The sequence below is a fragment of the Macaca nemestrina genome, chromosome 1 (assembly GCF_043159975.1).
Source record: "Macaca nemestrina isolate mMacNem1 chromosome 1, mMacNem.hap1, whole genome shotgun sequence".
Classification (NCBI taxonomy): Eukaryota; Metazoa; Chordata; class Mammalia; order Primates; family Cercopithecidae; genus Macaca; species Macaca nemestrina.
Window position 1 is genome coordinate 211,071,635 of NC_092125.1, and position 21,920 is coordinate 211,093,554.

Below are 21,920 nucleotides of genomic sequence, written 5' to 3' on the forward strand. Positions count from 1 at the left end.
AAATGTTATAAATTTTAACTTCTCAATACTACTTAATAGTAGTGTGTTTTATTTTGGGATTTTTTGCTTAAAATTTTATTTTGTAAAAACGGCTTTCCTCATTTAATAAAGCTTTTTTTTTTTTTAGATAATTTTTAAATTGCCCGGAGCCAAGAAGTGACCATTTAAGCAAAGTTTTAAAACCATTGGAAAGAATCATACAAACTTTAATAAAAACTATTCCCCTGAGAAAAGGAATGGGTACTTTGAACCTAAAGGATTAGGCATCTCTCATCCCTAAGTAAAAACCCCAAAGACTTCAGAGACTCTACAACTACTTACAACCACGGACATAAAGATGTCCCAACAGGGAGACTATGAGTGAGTAGGGTAATTATTCTTACTTTCACACTGATGACTCTCGAATTTAAATCTTTAGTCTCTTCCTTCTCCTCCCTACCCTTATTACAATGATTCATTCACTCCTCAATCTCCTTAAAGCATCAGTCTTTATAAAGAAATCTTTCTTGGGCTGGGCATGGTGGCTCACACCTGTAATCCTAGCACTTTGGGAGGTCGAGGTGAGCAGATCACTTGATCTCAGGAATTCGAGATGAGCCTGGGCAACATAGCGAGACTCTATCTCTACAAAAATTAGCTGTGGGTGGTGGTGCACATCTGTAGTTCCAGCCGCTTGTGGGGGCTGAGGCAGGAAGACCACTTGAACCTGGAAGGTCAAGGCTGCAGTGAGCCATGATTGGGCCACTGCACTCCAGCCTGGGTGACAGAGCGAGACTCCGTCTCAAAAAAAAAAAAAAAAAAAAAAAAAACCAAACCCACAAAGACCACAAAATTTTCTCCTTTCACACTGCATTCCTCTATCAAAACATCTCATGTATCCCATAAATATATATACCTACTACGTACCACAATAATTAAAAATTTTTAAAAAACCTTTCTCACTTTTATCTAGGGCACAACTGCCAGGTTAATTTTCCCATTATGTGATATTTTCTAATAGCTTAACAGATGAACATCAAAATTTTCAAACCAGCATATAAACTCTCTGGCCTTGACTATTCACACTGCCTTTTTTATTTTTATTTTTATAAGACAGGGTCTCACTGTCACCAAGGCTGGAAAGCAGTGGCATGATCTCAGCTCACTGCAACCTCTGCCTCCCAGGCTCAAGTGATTCTCCTGCCTCAGCCTCTTGAGTAGCTAGGAATACAGGCGCATGCCACCACACCTGGTTAATTTTTGTAATTTTGTATAAACAGAGTTTCGCCATGTTGCCAAGGCTGGTATCAAACTCTTGGGCTCAATCGATCTGCCCACCTTGCCCTCCTAAAGTGCTGGGATTACAGGCATGAAACACCATGACTGGCCTGAATTCAAACTTAATTCTAATCACTAACACACTAGTAAAAAAGTCCTCAATGCTGTTCTACCAACCTCTAAGCTCCCTAAAGCTACTTCCATCTTTTTCTGTTAATCCAACACCATATACTCAAGGTCCACCTCCTCTGAAGATTATTTCTTAATTATTGTAAATTTTAAAACTATATCTGCCAGGCGCAGTGGCTCATGCCTGTAATCCCAGCACTTTGGGAGGCCAAGGCAGGTGGATCACCTGAAGTCAGGAGTTCTAGACAAGCCTGGTCAACATGGTGAAACCCCCGTTTCTGCTGAAAATACAAAAATTAGCCAGGCGTGGTGGCAGGCACCTGTAATTCCAGCTACTCTGGGGGCCGAGGCAGGAGAATCGCTTGAACCGGGAGGCGGAGGTTGCAGTGAGCCGAGATCACACCATTGCACTCCAGCCTGGGGGAAAAGAGTGAGACTTCATCTCAAAAAAAAAAAAAAAAAAAAAATCTTTTATCTTCTCTGAAGTCTCACAGCACTTATGGTCTGCACTTCATAAACTAGTTCAGGGCTGTCTGATGAACTTTTTTGTCATAATGGAAACTCCTCTATCTGTGCTTCCAATTCTGTGGCTTCAACATGTACTATACTGAGCACTTATAATGTAGCTAGTGTGACTGAAGAAACTATTTTTAATTTCAATTTAAACTTAATAGCCACATGTGGCTAAGGGCTACCATACTGGATAGCATGAATCTAATGCTCACTACAACATGGACACAACTCTACAACCCCAACACTACTGGTCCCTTCAATCTATTTTGTTCCTAGACAATTCCTGTTTCTAATTAAATTCATATGACCACTGTTCTCAACATTCAGTTGTCCACTCTGGATTCCCTGATGCTTCTCAAACCACTTCCTTTTCTCCACTGGTAGCACCTTAATTACTGGTCACCTACTAATTATATGCCAAACACCGCAATAAGCATTTTGTTTATATTATATCTAAACTTTACAAGGTAGGGCTTATTTACATGAGGAAAATGAATCAGAGGAAGATGAAATACTTAAACTCCAAAAAGTCCACCCTTTTCCAGAACACTTTTCTAAATTCTGCCATTTCATGGCCTAGCTCAAGGCCACCATTTCTAAAGGAGTATGGTGTTCCTGAAGTTCCAGCCCAATTTACCAATTTCAAACCTTAAATATTCTGCCATAATTTTAGCATACACATACTCAAAAGTGAATTTATTCTGAAACTAATGAAACTGGAGCTTCAGGGACACTCAATTACATGAACTCCTTCCAATACCCTAAACATAATTTTAATTATGTAATGATATAATTCTGTTAAAGCACAGTTCCCAAAACTGGATAAGCTCCCAAGTCATGAAATATATACACTTTTTTCCCTGCATACACTGAAGAATTACTGAAGCACGGCCTGTCTATACTGGCCTCAGCTTGCTTTTCATTCCTTAAATGGATATACTATCCTCTAAAGTCTGTTTCCTCTGGATCCCAAGAGCGGCTAGTTGCTAAGCTTCCTAGTTGCTGTTCCAAACAAACACGTAACTAATTTTTTTTCTGAAAGTTTAAGAGCTAATTACAATAGGGGATACAAAACAGGATAAGCAAGATGAGTTAAAATAAACACAGGAGAATTACAAAGAAAAAAATCTTGGTTGGGTGAGGTGGCTCATGTCTGTAATCTCAGCCCTTTGGGAGCCTGAGGCAGGAGGAATGATTGAGCCCAGAAGTTCGAGACCAGCTGGGGCAACATAGAAAGAAGCCATTTCTACAAAAAGTAAAAAATTAGCCAGGCGTGGTTGTGCACAACTGTAGTCCCAGCTACTCAGGAGGCTGAGGTAAGAGGATCACTTGAGCCTGGGAGGTTGAGGCTGCAGTGAGCTATGATTGCGTGACTGTACTACTCCAGCATGGGTGACAGAAGGAGACCCTGTCTCCAAAAAATTAATCAGTTAGCTAAGAAAAAAAATCTTTCTTGTAGGAGAGAGCTTAAAATATAACAGTAAAATCTTACAGTGTGCCCCAAACTTATCAATCTGCAGATTCAACACAGTCACAACCAGAATCCCAGCAGCCCTTTTTGCAGAAACTGACAAGCTCATCCTAAAATTCATATGGAAATGCAAAGGATCCAGAACGGCCAAAACTTGCAAAAGAAGAACAAAGTTGAGGAACACTTCCTAATTTCAAAATTTATTATGAAACTAAAATAATCAGGATAGTGTGGTACTGGAATGGATGGAAATATGTAATAGATCAATGGAATAGAGTTGAGAGTCCAGAGATAAACTCTTACATTTATAATCAATCAGCGAGGGTGCTAACTATATGTTGAGGGAAAGAACAGTCTTCAAAAAACTGTGCTGGGACAAGCTGCAAAATAATGAAGCTGAACCTCTACCTCACACCATATACAAAAATTAACTGAGAACAGATTTTCATCTGGCCGGGCGCGGTGGCTCAAGCCTGTAATCCCAGCACTTTGGGAGGCTGAGACGGGCAGATCACGAGGTCAGGAGATCGAGACCATCCTGGCTAACATGGTAAAACCCCGTCTCCACTAAAAAAAAAAAATACAAAAAACTAGCTGGGCGAGGTGGTGGGCGCCTATAGTCCCAGCTATTCGGGAGGCTAAGGCAGGAGAATGGCGTGGACCCGGGAGGCGGAGCTTGCACTGAGCTGAGATCTGGCCACTGCACTCCAGCCCGGGCGACAGAGCGAGACTCCGTCTCAAAAAAAAAAAAAAAAAAGATTTTCATCAACATAAATGCAAGAGCTAAAACTATAAAACTCTTAGAAGAAAACACAGGAGTAAATCCTCACGACATTGGATAAGGCAATGGTTTATTAGATGTAACACCAGAAGTAAAGGGAACAAAAGAAAAAATAAATTGGGTCTCATCAAAATCAAAAATTTCTCTAACCAGAATATGTAAAGAACTCTTAGAAGAAAATGATGAAGACAACTCAATTTTTAAAAACGAGCCAAGGATTTGAATAGTCATTTCAACATAAATATTAAAATGGCCAATAAACACATGAAAAGATGCCCAACATCATTAGTCATTAGGGAAATGCATATCAAAACCACAATGAGATATCACTTTACCCCCACTAGGATGGTTATAGCAAAAGACAAACAATATTAAATGTCAAGAACGATATGGAGGGTGGGCGAGGTGGCTCCGCCTGTAATCCCAGCACTTTGGGAGGCCGATGTGGGTGCATTGCTTGAGGTCAGGAGTTCAAGACCATCCTGGCCAACATGGTGAAATCCCTTCTCTACTAAATATACAAACATTGGCCAGGGGTGGTGGCAGGCGCCTGTAATCCCAGTTACTTGGCTGGCTAAGGCAGGAGAATCACTTGACCCAGGAGGAGGCTGTAGTAAGCCGAGATCATACCACTGCACTCCAGCCTGGGTGACAGAGACTGTCTCAGGAAAAAAAAAAAAAAAAAAAGGCCATGAGCAGTGACTCACGCCTGTAATCCCAGCACTTTGGGAGGCTGAGGTGGGCAGATCACCTGAGGTCAGGAGTTCGAGACCAGCCTGACCAACATGGAGAAATCCCATCTCTACTAAAAATACAATACAAAGTTAGCCGGGCATGGTGGCACATGCCTGTAATCCCAGCTACTTGGGAGGCTGAGGCAGGAGAATCGCTTGAACCTCGGAGGCGGAGGTTGCAGTGAGCCCAGATCGCGCCATTGCACTCCAGCCTAGGCAACAAGAGTGAAACTCCATCTCAAAAAATTAAAAAAAAAAAAAAAAAAAGAATAATAATATTGGAGAAACTGGTACCCTCATATATTTAATAACGGGAATGTAAAATGGTGTAGCTGCTATGGGAAACTGTTTGGTTGTACCTCAAAAGTTAAACCTAGAATTAACATAAAACCAAGCAATTCTACTCCTGGGCCCACACCCAAGAGAACTGAAAATATATTCATACAACAAACTGTATATTAATGTTCATAGCAGCATTATGCAAAATAGCCAAGACATAGAAACAAACCCAAGTGTTCATCCAATGATGAATGGACAAACAAAATTTGGTATATCCATACAGTAGAATATTATTCAGCCATAAACAGTTATCAAGTACTGAATGGAAGCACTACAACGTGAATGAATCCTGAAAACATGCTAAAGCCAAATACAAAAGGCCACACATTGTAATATTTTATATAAAATGTCCAGAATAGACAAATCCATAGACAAAGAGTAGATCAGTGGTCGCCAGGGACTGGGGGTAGGGAGGAATGGGGAGTGACTGCTAACGATACAAGTGTCTTTGGGGATGATGAAAAGGTTCTAAAATCACTTGTGGTGTTGGCTGTACAATCTTGTAAATATGCTAAAAACCACTGAATCGTACATTTTAAAATGGTGAATATTATTATACATGCATTATCCCAATAAGCCTGCTTTTTGTTTGTTTTTAGAGAGTTTCGCTCTTGTTGCCCAGGCTGAAGTGCAGTGGCATGATCTAGGCTCATTGCAACCTCCACCTCCTGGATTCAAGCAATTCTCCTAACTCAGCCTCCTGAGTAGCTGGGATTACAGGCGCCCGCCATCACGTCCGCCTAATTTTTTGTATTTTTAGTAGAGTCGGGGATTTCATCACGTTGGACAGGATGGTCTCGAACTCCTGACCTCAGGTGATCCACCGACCTCAGCCTCCCAAAGTGCAGGGATTACAGGAGTGAGCCACTGTGCCCGGCCAATAAATCTGTTTTTAAAAACATCTTATACATGGCTTCTGGTCACCTGTCTATTGAAATAATAAAACAACACTCTTGACTTCTGTCCTTTATTTCATTTCTGAGGGCTGGTGTCACCAACCTCTATGCTTTCCTAACCCATGCTTTGGTTAAAAGCTCCAGAAAGTCTTGCCTGCAAAACGGTCTTTTACCCAGCACTGGTTATACTTCAGAGAGTTGGCTCAAGTAGGGAGATAAATATGAGGGCTCTCAGACTGGGTAATACTCATCTCAAGAAGCTCCCCATACACACTGACTTGGTATTCACACTTAAAAATTATGTAGACAATTTTTTCAAGCATAAATTATATAATTTGCAAACTTTTATTCAAATGTTGATTATACGCACATATATATCCAGGTTGTTTTTTCCAACTAGACCATTAAATCTCCAGAAAAGGCCCAAGTCTAAAGTCTGTGCCCTAATATTGCCCCAGTGCCCTGCACACAGTGTCCCATGTGGTCCTTTGTTTCAAGGGCTGATGATACCCTGTAACAACATGAATGTGGGAATTATATTCCAGTTCCATCACTTACTTAGCTTTGTGACTTTAGGCAAGTTGCTTAAATTGTGTGCCTCGGTTCACTCATTCCTAAAATAGGGCTAGCAATACTTGCCCGTTGGTATTCAGCAAAAAAAAAAAAAAAAAAAGTAATGTTGGTGACACGCTGAATACGGCATCTAGGACACAGAGATGTGAGGCAGTCTCTGTATACACTGTGTGGAGTCAAATCTTCTCCTTCCCATATATTTGCATTTTGACTGTTATTTGTTCTCTCAATCAGCAGCTTCCTCATCTGCAAAATTCTACGCCAAAAGATCGCTGAGAGGATTTTTAAAAAGAAGAAAAACAAAAAAGACTGGAACTCCTACCACAAAGCAGGGTTTTGCTCAAACAAAAACAGAAACAAAAACGACCCTTTCTTTTCCACCTCCCCAGCTAAGGCGATTTCTTTAGCATCAACCTACAGCCTCCTAGTGCACCCAGCTGAAACGCCATCAATATCGCCGAACAGCTTCCAGACCTATCTGTGGACAAACAGTGATGCCTCCAAGAACGCCAACCGTAACCCCACATCAGGGAGCCATCTTCCAGTCAAGAAAATGAAAAGGTGTGCAAGAAAGACCTAAGGAATAAAATACCCCTCCCAGCAATCATCGATGACCCTTCCCACGTCGCTCGGGACCCAGCACAAAGACCGCAGTCAACACCGGCAAAGACTTTTCCTTTCTCACCCCACCCGTCCAGCTAGAGGGGACGTGGCGTGGGCAGCGATACAGGGGGAGGTCTGAGTGGTCGCAGGGCCCAAGACCCGGCGGCGGTGGGGGAGGGCGGAGCAGCCTCGGGGAAGCTCGGCACCCGGCGGTGCCGTTTAAGGGAGGGGTCCACCCTTACCTTCGCCCGCTTGCGCCGGCTGGTCCGACGCCCCTCCGGAGTCTCTGCTATTCCAGTTTCCATGGGGGTCGCAGACCCAGGCACGACGGTGGGCCCGGCCTGAGGCCCTGCGGACCCTGGCGGTTCGGCCAGGCCCCCGGGGGGCGAGGCCCGCGGAGGCTCTTTCTTGCGGGGTGTGCGCTCCCCGGCCGCCCCCGGCCCGACCTCAGCTGGGCCCGACAGGCCCGCGGGTTGCGCGGCCACCTCAGACCCATTCTCAGAGCCGCCCGCTGTCCCGGGGCCAGCCTCCGTCCCGGCTGCCGCCGCTGCAGCCGCCGCCGCCGCGGCTGCCGCCTTCTTCCCAGATAACATCTCGGGCCGCCGGGCCGCCGACGGCCGTAGGGGCCGCTCGGTCTGTCGCTCCGTGGGTCCGACCCGCCTCGCCTCGCCTCGCTTCACGCTGCCCGCGCGCCGCCAACCGCCGTCGCGTACGCACGCGCTAAGCGCGCTCCCGCAGCGCCGGGACAAAAAGGGCCGGAGACGCCCACGAGCCCCGCCCCTCCCCCGCAGCCATAGAGTGGCGTTCTCGCGGCTAGAGCGGCGCCGCAGCAAAGACCGTGTAGCTTGCCTAGAGCGTCTCCCCGGCGTTTGGCGTGGGACCTGGCACCGTCCGTGGTGTTAGGGCTTCTGGGCCAGACTAAACCTCCGAAGGTGACCGTTTCCTCCAGGGACTTGCGGGTTTGCATGCGTTCGTTCGTTCATTCACTCACCCAATTATTCGTCAGTTCTACCAGTATTTATTAATGCTTGCCCACTACGTAACAAGGGTTACATTATGAAGTTCTAGCTTTCAAAGAACTTACAGTCTAATGGGGAAAAACACTGAAATATGTTGGTAGAGCGTCTTTCTTATTCATAATTGCTCTGCTTGGACTGGGCAAAAAACTTGGAGAGCGTAGCAGTTTCGATAGCAGTAAAATGGAGACAAGTTAGGAAATCCAGGTTTGAGTCCAGACAGAATTGTTCTTGTCTCCAAGCCTTTGTTCATGCTTTTCCTTCTGTCTGGACCCCAACCCCATTCGCACCCCATGTCTTGCGCTTCTCCCATCCCCCATGTCCCTCATCCCCCATGTCCACCATCCCCGCCGGCATAACACCTCTTTCTATTCCAGGTTAATTCTTTCTAATAATGATAGTAGTGGTTTATTCTTTTAATTTTTCGAGGAATCCCGTGCCGACCCAAAACTGGAACAGGTCTTGTCTACTTTTAGCATGTTTGTACTTACTACACAAACGATTGTCTTTTTAGTAGTCTCTTCAAAGTGAAATTGTCAAAAAGTTATTCCGTTTACATGAAGTTCAAGAACTGGTAAAACTAATCTCTAGTAATAGATTCCAGTCAGCCCTTGCCTGAGATGGGGGTCGGGGTCTGACTGCAAAAGAACAAGAAAGAACTTGCTGGGGGTGATGGAAATGTTTTATATCCTGATTGGGATGACGTTTACAGAGGTGTATATATTTGTCAAAACTCTATGAACTCTCCATGTAAAATAGGTATATTTTATGTAACTGTACTTAAGTAAAGTTGTTTTTCTAAAAAACTAGGCAAACAGACAAAAAGGCAATCAAATGTAGAAAGGAAAAAAGTAAAAGCTATGTAAGAAAGAAAATGTATCCGAGTGGGGTGGCATGCACTTGTAGTACCAGCTGCTTGGGAGACTGAGGTGTGAGAATCACTTGAGCCTCGGAGTTCAAGTCCAGCCTGAGCAACATAGTGAGACTGCGTCTCTAAAAAAAAAGAAAAGAAAAAGAAAGAAAAATATAATCATAGTACAACATATGGCTCAGCTGTGAACTGAATTAATATGACCATAAAAACATAAGCAGTTAATATTGTTTTTATTTATTTTTTCTTTTCTTTTGTTTCTTTTCTTCTTTTCTTTTCTTTTTTTTTTTTTTTTTTTTGAGACAGTCTTGCTCTGTTGCCCAGGCTGGAGTACAGGGGTGCAATCTTAGCTCAATGCAACCTCTGCCTCCCGAGTTCAAGCGATTCTCCTGCCTCAGCCTCCCCAGTAGCTGGGATTACAGGCGCGTGCCACCATGCCTGGCTAATTTTTGTATTTTTAGTAGAAACGGGGTTCCGCCATGTTGGCTAGGTATGTCTCCAACTCCTGACCTCAAGTGATCCTCCCACCTCGGCCTCCCAAAGTGCAGGGATTATAGGTGTGAGGCACCGCGCCCGGCCGAGCAGTGAATATTGTTTTAACCTAAGTGATAGAATTACATTAAGAGAATGGAGAAAAAAGAAAGTTTGTGGAGAGAAAGATGAGAAGGTTTTAAGGATTTAGGGAAGTAGGGAGGTTGTTGGGGGAGGTGCTGCTCGGGAGCTAAATTATCTTTCACCGTAAAAATATAATACATAATGTTGGCCGGGCGCGGTGGCTCATGCCTGTAATCCCAGCACTTTGGGAGACCGAGGTGGGCAGATCACGAGGTCAGGAGATCGAGACCATCTTGGCTAACACGGTGAAACCCCGTCTCTACTAAAAGTACAAAAAAAATTAGCCAGGCGAGGTGGCGGGCGCCTGTAGTCCCAGCTACTCAGAGACTGAGGCAGGAGAATGGCGTGAACCCTGGAGGCGGAGCTTGCAGTGAGCCGAGATCGCGCCACTGCACTCCAGCCTGGGCGACAGAGCGAGACTCCATCTCAAAAAAAAAAAAAAGAATTCCTGGCCGAGTGCAGTGGCTCATGCCTGTAATCCCAGCACTTTGGGAGGCCAAAGCGGGTGGATCACCCGAGGTCAGGAATTCGAGACCAGCCTGGCCAACATGGTGAAACCCCGTCTCTACTAAAAATACAAAAATTAGCCGGATGTGGTGGCACTTACCCGTTTTTTTCCCCAGAAATAACTAATTCATTTCAGATGTTTTTATTGTGATCAAATACACATAACATAAAATTTACAATCCTAACCATTTTGAGTATACTGTTTAGTAGTGTTAGATGCATTCACATTGTTGCATAAACAATCTCCAGAACTCTTTTCATCTTGCGAAACTCTGTACACATTAAACAATGACTACATTTGCCCCTCCTTCTAGCCCCTGACAGCCACCATTCTACTTTTTGCCTCTATGAATTTGACTACTGTAGATAGCTCATATAAGTGGAATCATATGGTATTTGGTTTTTTTGTGACTATTTCACTTAGCTTAATGTCCTCAAGGTTCATCTATGTTGTAACATGTTAGAATTTCCTTCCTTTTAAAGGCTGGTAATGTTGTGCATATATAACATTTTATTATCCATTCATCTATGGATGGACACTTTTGTTGCTTCCACATTTTGGCTATTGTGAATAATGCTGCTGTGAACATTGGTATACAAATATCTCTTCAAGACTCTGCTTTCAATTCTTTGAGAATATCCAAAGTGGAATTACTGTAGCAGTGTATGCTTTTTTTTTTTTTTTTTTTTTTTGAGAAGGAGTCTTACTGTGGTTGCCCAGGCTGAAGTGCAGTGGCGCGATCTCGGCTCACTGCAACCTCCGCCTCCCGGGTTCCAGCAATTCTCCTGCCTCAGCCTCCCAAGTAGCTGAGATGACAGGTGCCTGCAAACCACACCTGGCTAATTTTTGTATTTTTGGTAGAGACGGGGTTTCCATGTTGGCCAGGCTGGTCTCAGGTGATCTACCCGCCTCGGCCTCCCAAAGTGCTGGGACTACAGGCGTGAGCCACCGTGCCCGGCTAGCATTTTTTAAAAGCTAATGTCTCCACTGGGCACGGGGACTCACACCTGTAATCCCAGCACTTTGGGAGGCTGAGGTGGGTGGATCATTTGAGGTCACGAGTTCGAGACCAGCCTGACCAACATGACGAAACCCTGTCTCTACTAAAAATACAAAAATTAGGTGGGTGTGGTGGTGCGTGCCTGTAATCCCAACTACTTGGGAGGCTGAGGCAGGAGAATCGCTTGAACCCGGGAGGCGGAGGTTGCAGTGAGCCAAGATGGCGCCACTGCACTCCAGCCTGGGCAACCGAGTGAGAGTCCGTCTCAAAAAAGAAAATAAATAAATAAAATAAAATAATAAAAGTTAATGTCTCCAGTTGGGAGAATTCTTGAGGCTAGGAGTTTGAGACCAGCCTGGGCAATATAGCAAGACCTTATCTCTAAAAAAAAAAAATTTTTTTTTAAAATTAGCTGGGCATAGTGGCACATGCCTGAAGTCTTAGCTGCTCAGGAGGCTGAGGCAGAAGGATCACTTGAGCCCAGGAGTTGGAGGCTTCAGTGAGCCATGATCACACCACTGCACTCCAACCTGGGCAACACAGTGAGACGTTGTCTCAAAAATAAAATAATAATAAATAAAAAGTTAATGTCTAACTGTACAGAGTCCAAAACCTATCAATATTACATATTATATTAAACAAAGTTACCTTCCGCTAAGGTATCAGGTGACAAATAGATGGGCTAGTATAACTGTAAAAGCCTTTATGTCCAAGTTTGGATAGCTTTTCTTTGCCCCTGTGATGGTAGGGGCTCTGTATTGGCCATTTTTTTTGCTAGTTGCGAGGCCCAGAAGTACTGGTGAATGAATGAGGAGGCCTACATCACCTGGCTGTTGTGAGGACATCATGAGATAATGCTTGCAAACTGCCTGTCAAAGAGTCTGGCACATAGTGGTTGCTTCAGACATAGGAGGAGTTATTATTATTGTTATGCGGCAGCTGGGTGGGGGGAGGGAGCTGGCTATGACTCAGAGGAGTGGGAGGCCATGACTCTTGTCATGGAGGGGCCTCAGGCAGGGTCCTGGGGCCTGTGTGCCTCCATGCCATGATGCTGGCAGAACTGGTATTTCTCTTTAGGAGTCTCCATGGGATACTTGCCTCCGCGGGCACCGTAGGAGCAGTGGCAGCTTGGCTGATGAGCTATAAGCCAGCCTTGTTTGGGTTCCTATTCCTTCTGCTGTTGCTTAGCAACTGGCTGGTCAAGTGTGAACACAAGCTCACCCTCCCAGAGCCTCAGCAGGTGAGCAAGAGGGGGCTTGGCTTCAGCTCAGGGATAGGGGGTATTTGCAGCTAGATTAGGTGGTAGGGAACAGGGTAGGTGTCGAAATAATGGGGCAAGACTGAGGAATCCAAGACTCTGGTCTAAATCACCACTCTACAGTTTCCTCTTAGGTGGTGCTGGGTAAATCACTTCCCTCCATGAGGCCTCAGTTGCCTCACCTGAGCTGTTAAATCAGGACCACCCCAGACTCTCCTATTTCATATTTGATGTCAACATGTTTTGGCAAGAGTAACAACTACTTTAATGTGAAAAAAGTCAAAAACATGAAAATGGATGAACATAGATACATCTCTAAAATAGAATAATGAAGACAGCAGAAATGTACATAGATTATGACATCTTTCATTTAATGCTAAAGAAAACATGCTAGGCTGGGTGCAGTGGCTCACGCCTGTAATCCCAGCACTTTGGGAGACCGAGGCAGGTGGATCACTTGAAGTCAGGAGTTCAAGACCAGCCTGGCTAACATGGTAAAACCCCATCTCTACTAAAAATACAAAAATTAGCTGGGTGTGGTGACACGCACCTGTAACACAAGCTACTTGGGAGGCTGAGGCAGGAGAATCACTTGAACCCAGGGGATGGAGGTTGCAGTGAGCTGAGATCATACCACTGCACTCCAGCCTGGGCAACAGAGCAAGAGTCCATATAAAAACAAAAACAAAAGCAAAAAACCATGCAAAACAGCCTGGTGCAGTGGCTCACAGCTATAATCCCTGCACTTTAGGATGCCGAGGCAGGTCAACAACCACTTGAGGCCAGGAGTTCGAGAATAGCCTGGGCAACATGAAGAAACCCCATCTCTACAAAAAATACAAAAATGAACCAGGCAGGGTGGTGCGTGCCTGTAGTCTCAGCTACTCAGGAGACTGAGGTGGAAGAATCACCCGAGCCTGAGAAGTTGAGGCTGCAGTGAGCACGCCACTGTACTATAGCCTGGGTGACAGAGTAGTGAGACTCTGTCTCAAACAAAACAAAACAAAACAAAACAAAACAAAACAAAACAATAGCCTGTCTTATTTATAGAGGCATATGTGCAGTGAAAATATTTTAAGGCAGGCTGCCTCAACCTTGGCACTATTGACATTTTGGGTCAGATAATTCTCCATTGTGGGAGGCTCATGTCACCTGTGCATTGTTAGCTTAGCAGCAACCCTGGCCCCTACCCATGAGATGCCAAGTAGCACACCCACCATTTCATAACAATCAAAAGTATTTCCAGATATTGCCAAATGTCCCCTGGGGAGGGCAGAATGCCTCCCATTGAGAACTACTTTATAAAGAAATGCATGGAAAAATAAATTTTAAATGCAGGATTACAGTTAAGGTGATGCTATTCAGGGAGGGAGGAGGACGCTGTGAGTGGGAGAGTCCACAGGGAACTTTAGTTATATTTATGATATTTTATTTCTTAAGTTGATATGGGAATATGAGTATTTTGTGTATTATTTACCTTTTTTGCATGTCTGATATGTTGAATTTTTTTCAGTTAACCATTTTATTTTATTTATGTATTTAGTTTTTTGGGACAGGGTCTCGCTCTGTGGCCCAGGCTGGATGCAGTGGCGCAACCATGGCTCACTGCAGCCTTGACCTCCCTGGGCTCAGGTGATCCTTCCACCTCAGCCTCCCAAGTATCTGGGACTACATGTGTGCACAGGGCTAATTTTTTCTAGTTTTTGTGGAGATGGGATTTTACCATGTTTCCCAGGCTGGTTTCAAACTCCTGGGCTTAAGCAATCATCCTGCCTTGGCCTTCGAAGGTGCTGGGATTACAGCCATAAGCCACCACACCTGGCTTAATTTTTTAATTTTTTTTTTTTTTTTTTTTTTTTTTTTTGAGACGGAGTCTCGCTCTGTCACCCAGGCTGGAGTGCAGTGGCCGGATCTCAGCTCACTGCAAGCTCCGCCTCCCGGGTTCCCGCCATTCTCCTGCCTCAGCCTCCCAAGTAGCTGGGACTACAGGCGCCCGCCACCTCGCCCGGCTAGTTTTTTGTATTTTTTTAGTAGAGACGGGGTTTCACCGTATCAGCCAGGATGGTCTCGATCTCCTGACCTCGTGATCCACCCGTCTCGGCCTCCCAAAGTGCTGGGATTACAGGCTTGAGCCACCGCGCCCGGCCCTTAAATATTTTTAAAGACCATTAGTTTGTAGCTAAATCCAAAAAGAAAAAAAAAAAACTAAGTGTTATTAACCAGGGGAGGGAGAGATGAGGATCATGGAGATAAAAGCATGTCATGAGACCACTGAGACTTTGCAGTTTGAAATCGTACTGAGCCTGACAAAATGCTGGAAAAACAAAGGCTTTGGAGATAGATATATTTAGGCTAAGGGCTTTATGTCCACTGCACCTGGCAGATTAGCGAGCCATCTCATGCATTCCTATGAACCAAACGCAAGTGGAGGACTCAGGAATTTGAGGCTGTACAATGCTGAGAAAGTGACCTCCCAGCCAGGCCTGGTGGCTCACACCTGTAATCCCAGCACTTTGGGAGTCCGAGGCAGGCAGATCACCTGAGGTCGGGAGTTCGAGACCAGCCTGGTCAACAGAGTGAAACCCTGTCTCTACTAATAATTACAAACACAAATACCAAAAATTTATACTAATACAAAAAGTTAGCTGGGTGTGGTGGCACGTGCCTGTAATCCCAGTTACTCCGGAGACTGAGGCAGGAGAATCGTTTGAACCTGGTGGAGGTTGCAGTGAGCTGAGATCACACCAGTGCACTCCAGCCTGGGCAACAAGAGTGAAATTCTATCTCAAAAAAAAGAAAAAAAGAAAGTGACTTCCTGTTACTGGGTCCCAAGTCTCCACAAAATGAGGCAATGATGCTCCCCTTGCAGGCAGTTGTGAGAATCTATTAAGATAATGTTTGTAAACCACCTGGCACAGAGCAGGTGTTCAAGCAAGGAAGGGATTATCATTTTTAACCAATTTTCCCCTTTTCGTGGTGGTGGGGAGCTTAGAAGGAGGAAGAGAAACCAAAGGCTTCCGAAAACGAAAACAACTCCAAGAGCGACAAGGCCACGAACACAAAAGAAGTCAATAGAATGCATTCCTGCTTTGCCCTCCAGGACAAGATCTTCCAACGGCTTTTGTTCAGTGAAATGAAGCTGAAGGTCCTAGAAAATCAGATGTTCATCATATGGAATAAAATGAATCACCACAGGCGGTCAAGCAGACATGGGAATTTTCCCATGAAGAAACACAGAATGAGGAGGCATGAGTCCATTTGCCCCACCCTGTCTGACTGTACTTCCAGCTCCCCCAGCTAATGAGGCCGAGGCGGGCTGGCCTCTGCTGATGTTACCTTTTACCTCAGTAAAACCCAGTCAAAGCCATTGAATATTCGTAGTAAGTCATAATGGAAAGGTGCCTATGAGCCAGGAAGAGGATCAGAGGCTGAAAGATCGCCTTTGGAAAAGAAATCTGTACACACCAGGTCCACCATGTAGCATGTAGTGACATGACCTGACAGGGCTCTACAACTGTCCCTTTCTAGAGCCTTCTATTTCAGTTGGGTCTATCCTGGTTCCTCCCTGGCCCTGTGCTTGTTCACTCTGAGTCTCCCCACTCCTGCCCCAGCCCCTAGTCTCCCCTATCATCCTGAACCCAGAGGCCGGAGCCAGTCCTGCCAAGCCTGGCTCTGACCATGTCCATTGCTCTTTTTTTCCTTTTTTTTTTTTTGAGACAGAGTTTCGCTCTTGTCACCCAGGCTGGAGTGCAGTGGCATGATCGCGGGTCACTGCAACCTCCACCTCCTGGGTTCAAGTGATTCTCCAGCCTCATCCTTCCAAGTAGCTGGGATTACAGGCGCCTGCCACCATGCCTGGCTAATTTTTGTATTTTTAGTAGAGACAGGGTTTCACCATGTTGGCCAGGCTGGTCTCGAACTCCTGACCTCAGGTGATCCACCTGCTTTGGCCTCCCAAAGTGCTGAGATTACAGGCGTGAGCCACCTTGCCCGGCTTCATTGCCCATTCTTGAGCCAATGTCTTGCCTTGATGTTGACAGATTAAAGCCCACCTTCCTTCCCATGGTGTTGAGGCTCTCCATGACCTGACCCCTTCTCAGCCTTTTCCCCATCCATTACTCCTCTTCATATGCCTTAAACTCTGCATCAGAATATCAGAAACATCAGATATTTGTATGCTACCTTTGTGATATTTGCCATAACCAGGAACCACCTGAACGTTAACTCGTTATCCCTTTAAGTTGACTATTTTTTCTTAAATTTATCTGTAAAGGAAAATAAGTAAATAAAAGAATTTCTGCATACATTAAAAAAATTCTTGGTTTAAGTAGAACACAACTGTAAAATTAAAGACATGAAGACAAAAACCATGTTACTGAGTTTCTTTTTTTTTTTTTTTTTTGAGACAGAGTTGAGCTCTTGTCATCCAAGCTACAGTGTAATGGTGCAATCTCAGCTCACTGCAACCTCCACCTCCAGGTTCAAGCGACTCTCACACCTCAGCCTCTGAAATAGCTGGGATTTCTGGCACCCACCACCACGTCCAGCTTACTTTTGTATTTTTAGTAGAGACAGGGTTTCACCATGTTGGTCAGGTTGGACTCAAACTCCTGACCTCAGGTGATCTGCCCACCTCGGCCTCCCAAAGTGCTGGGATTACAGGTGTGAGCCACCATGCCCGGCTCATGTTACTACATTTCAACCAGAGCTCGGTTGCCCACTGACAGATCTGAGCCAGTGGGTTTTGTTTTAAAAAGTGAGATCAGCAAGTGTTAGCGTTTGAAAGACAAGCCAGCACCTAGCCAAGGCTTTTCTTCATAATGAAAACTGGAAAGGAAATCATTATCTCACTGTTTGATTCAGTGTGACTTAGTGTTAGGTTGGTGTTCTACCTAAAATCGTCTCTCTCACACAAGTCACATGCATTCTAACCAAACCAGAGGACTTGCCATCCCCCAAATGCATCCATATCTTTGATTACATTGTTTCTTCCCCTGTGATCCCTAATTTTCTCCTATCTGCTCTTACAATTCTTCACTTCTTCCAAAGCCATCAACTCTAGGAAGCTCCCCTCAACCCAGCTATAATGAATCTTTTCCTTAGCATTCTTTCCACATTTTATCTGTAGTTCTACAATAGAATGTTTCACAATCTGCTGGGATTTGATTTGTACACATTACTACAGTCCCTCCCCATGCTTCAACTAGAGTATAAGCTCTTTGAAGACAAGCACAGAATATTGTTCATCTGTATATCCCTCCCCCACCTGTAGCACCTAACACAGTGGCTGGTATACAAGCAGTGCTCAATAAAGAATACATAGGCCAGGCGTGGTGGCTCACGCCTGTAATCCTAGCACTTCAGGAGGCAGGGGTGGGCAGATCACCTGAGGTCAAGAGTTCGAGACCAGCCTGGCCAACATGGTGAAACTCCGTCTCTACTAAAAATATAAAAATTAGCCAGGTGTGATGGCACACGCCTGTAATCCCAGCTACTCAGGAGGCTGAAGCAGGAGAATTGCTTGAACCTGGGAGATGAAGGTTGCAGTGAGCTGAGATCGTGCCACTGCATTCCAGCCAGCTTGGGCAACAGAGTGAGACTTCATCTCAAAAAAAAAAAAAAAAGACTGTGATTGCTTATCAATGTCTTATGTGTGCAGACATTTTCTCTGCCCTTTCATTTTATGATGATTCTCCTATATCCTATTTTGTTTTGAAAGCAGAATCTCTGAGGCTAAACTGCCTGGGCTTAAATCCTAACTCACCAACTCTCTGTTGTGTGATCTTGGACAACTCTTGATTGTTTTATTCTTCCGTACCTCAGTGTCCTTAACTGTCAAATGGGCAGATTAACACTATGAATCTTATAGAATTTATAGATGGTGTCTTAGTCTGTTTGTGCTTCTATAAAAAAATTCCTGTCTGGGCATGGTGGCTCATGCCTATGATCTCAGCACTTTGGGAGGCAGAGGCAGGAGAATCACCTGAGCCCAGAAGTTTGAGACCAGCATGTACAATGTGGTGAAACCCTGCCTCTACAAAGAATACAAAAGAACTAGCTGGACATGGTGGTGCACGCCTGTGGTCCCAGCTACTCGAGAGGCTGAGGTGGGAGAATCACCTGAGCCTGGGAGGTCAAGGATGCAATGAGCCATGATCGTACCACTGCACTCCAGCCTGGGTGACAGAGTGAGATCCCATCTCAAAAAACAAAAACAAAAAATTTAACTGGGACTGGTGGTGTGCACCTGTAGTCCCAGCTACTCGGGAGGCTGAGGTGGAAGGATCACTTGAGCCTGGGAGGCCGAATTCACAATGAGCCAAGATCACACCACTGCCCACCAGCCTAGGTGACAGAGTGACACCCTGTCTCCACACATACACACAAATACCTGACACAGGATAATTTATTTAAAAAAAAGAAAAAACACAGATATTTATTTTTTACAGTTCTGGAGGCTGGGAGGTCTAAGATCAAGGCTCTGGCATCTGGTGAGGTTGGCTCTCTGCTTCCAAGATGGCACCATGAAAGCTAGATCTCTGGAGAGGAGGAATGCTGTGCCCTCGTAAGGCATAAGTGGAAGGGCAAAAGGGAACAAACTCCTTCTATCAAGCATTTTTTTTTTTTTTTTTTGAGACAGAGTCTTGCTCTTTTGCCCAGGCTGGAGTGCACTGGTGCAATCTGGGCTCACTGCAAGCTCCACCTCCTGGGTTCATGCCATTCTCCTGTCTCAGCCTCCCAAGTACCTGGGACTACAGGAGCCTGCCACCATGCCCAGCTAACTTTTTTTTTTTTTTTTTTTTGTATTTTTAGTAGAGACGGGGTTTCACTGTGTTAGCCAGGATGGTCTTGATCTCTTGACCTCATGATCCACCCACCTTGGCCTCCCAAAGTGCTGAGATTACAGGCATGAGCCACCACGCCCAGCCTTATCAAGCATTTTATAGTGGCATTGACCCATTCATAATGGGTCATGACCTAAATACCTCCCCAAAGGCCACACTTCTGAATACCATTCCATTGGAGATTTTTTTCAACACATGTGTTTTGGGAGACACACTCAGACCATAACATTCTTTCCCTGGTCCCCCAAATTTATGTTCTCACATGCAAAATATATTTAGTCCATCCAGATAGCCCCCAAAGTCTTCACTCATTCTAACATCAACTCAAAAGTCTGGAATCTCATCTAAATCAGATACGGGTGAGACTCAAGGTACAATTACCCTGAGGCAAATTTTCCTCCAGCTGTAAACCTGTGAAATTGAACAAATTATGTGCTTCCAAAATACAGTAGTAGAGCAGGCGTAGGATAGATATTTCCATTCCATAAGGGAGAAATAGAAAAGAAGACAGGAGTAACAGGCCCCAAGTAAGTCCAAAAGTTTTTTTTTTTTTTGAGATAAGATCTGACTTTATCGTCCAGGCTGGAGTACAGTGGTATGATCTCAGCTCACTGCAACCTCGTCCTCCTTGGCTTAAGTCATCCTCCCACATTAGCCTCCCAAGTAGCTGGGACTATAGGTGTGTACCACCACATCTGGCTAATTTTTTGTATCTTTCATAGAGACAGAGTTTCACCATGTTGCCCAGGGTGGTCTCAAACTCGTGAGCTCACGATCCGCCTGCCTTGGCCTCCCAAAGTGCTGAGATTACAGGCGTGAGCCTCTATACCTGGCCTCTAAGTACAAAACTTAACTGTGCAAACAACATAAAATCTTAAGGCTTGCATAATCTTTGACTGTGTGTTCTGCCTCCCAGACACACTGGTATGTGGGTTGGGCCTCCAAGGCTTTGGGCAACTCTACCCCCATGGCTTTGCTAACTGCAGTTGTCACACACATTAAAGGTGGGTGCTTGGAGTAGCACACTAATGCTCTACAGTTCTGCGGTCTTCCCATTCCTATGGCTCCACTGGGCACTGCCCTAATTGGGACTCTCTGCAGAGGTCCCAACCCCACAGTTCTGCTGGGCATTGCTCTGGGTTTGGGGGGCGGCTCTCTGCAGTGGTCTAGGTCTCTGCCTAAGTCCCCAGGCTCTCTGAGGCATCCGTTAAAATCTGGGTGGAGGAAGCTATGGCTTCACAGATCCTGCACTCTGCACATCTGCAGAATCAGCACCACATGGATGCTGCCAAGACTCACTGATTATGCCCTCTGGAGCAGTGGCCCCAGCTGCACCTAGACTTGCTTTAGCCACACCAGCAGAGGCAGAGCAGTGCTGCACCAGAACACAGGGAGTTGGCCCTGGACAGCAAGCCCTGAGGTCCCACAGGGTCCCCTGGGCAACTCCTCCAAAACTATTCTGCCTCCAAAGTCCTAGCACTCTGAGCCTGTGATGGGCTTGGCAGTGCCTGAAGATCTTCGAGATGCCTTTGGGGTCATTCTCCCATTGTCTTGATGAATAGCATCTGGCTTCCTTCTATCCATACTGATCTTATCAAATGGCCCTTTGCTTGGTTTAGTGTTCTCTTCTAAAAACACTTTTTAATTCTTTACATGGCCAGGTCTGAGAAATTTCCAAATATTTATATTCTGCTTCCCCCCCTACCCCCTCCCTTTTTTTGAAACAGAGTTGGAGTCTTGCTTTGTCGTCCAGGCTGGAGTGCAGTGGTGCAATCTTGGCTCACTGCAACCTCTGCCTCCCAGTTTCAAGCGATTCTCCCGCCTCAGCCTCCTGAGTAGCTGGGACTACAGGTGCCCGCCACCATGCCTGGCTAATTTTTGTATTTTTAGTAGAGATGGGGTTTCACCATGTTGGCCGGGCGGGTCTCGAACTCCTGGCCTCATGGTGGCTGCCTGCCTGGGCCTCCCAAAATGCTGAGATTACAGATGTGAGCCACGGTGCCTGGCCTGCTTCCCTTTTAATTATAAGTTCCGCCTTTAAATCATTTTTCTCTTATTGGGCTTTACTGAAAGCAGTTAATAGAAGCCATGCAACATCCTGAATACTTTGCTGCTTAAGGATTTCTTCTACTAAATATCCTAGTTCATCAACTCTTGTAAACCCAAAAGTATCTGAGACAAGTCTCAGTCAATTTAGAAAGTTTATTTTGCCGAGTTTAAGAATGCACCCGTGACACAGCCTCAGGAAGTTCTGACAACATGTATGCCCAAGATGGCCAGGGCACAGCCTGGTTTTATACATATTAGGAAGACATGATGCATCAATCAATATGTATAAGTTGTACATTGGCTTTGAAAGGCCAAGGTGGGGAGATCACTTGACGTCAGGAGTTCAAAACCTGAGTCTCATGATCTCCCCACCCTGCACCTTGTGACCCCCGCCCCTGCCCGCAAGAGATAACCACCTTTAACTGTAATTTCCCACTACCTACCCAAATCCTGTAAAAATGC

General features: G+C 45.2%; 2 protein-coding genes across 2 annotated transcripts in view; one reads left to right on the forward strand and one right to left on the reverse strand.

Moving 5' to 3' along the window:
• The window catches only part of LOC105494413 (lysine demethylase 1A), a 66,762-nt gene extending 58,783 nt beyond the window's left edge, over window positions 1-7,979 (reverse strand). The window contains exon 1 of the mRNA XM_071098822.1: window positions 7,539-7,979. Within this exon, the coding sequence (XP_070954923.1) occupies window positions 7,539-7,889 (351 nt within the window). The 5' untranslated portion in view covers window positions 7,890-7,979. The remainder of the gene's footprint in view (window positions 1-7,538) is intronic.
• Window positions 7,980-12,256: 4,277 nt separating this feature from the next.
• Window positions 12,257-15,931, forward strand: TEX46 (testis expressed 46). Its single transcript, XM_011762796.3, has 2 exons — window positions 12,257-12,546; window positions 15,557-15,931. The coding sequence occupies exons 1-2, from the start codon at window positions 12,352-12,354 to the stop codon at window positions 15,863-15,865; spliced, it is 504 nt and encodes a 167-aa protein (XP_011761098.2). The 5' UTR covers window positions 12,257-12,351; the 3' UTR covers window positions 15,866-15,931.
• Window positions 15,932-21,920: the final 5,989 nt, after the last annotated feature.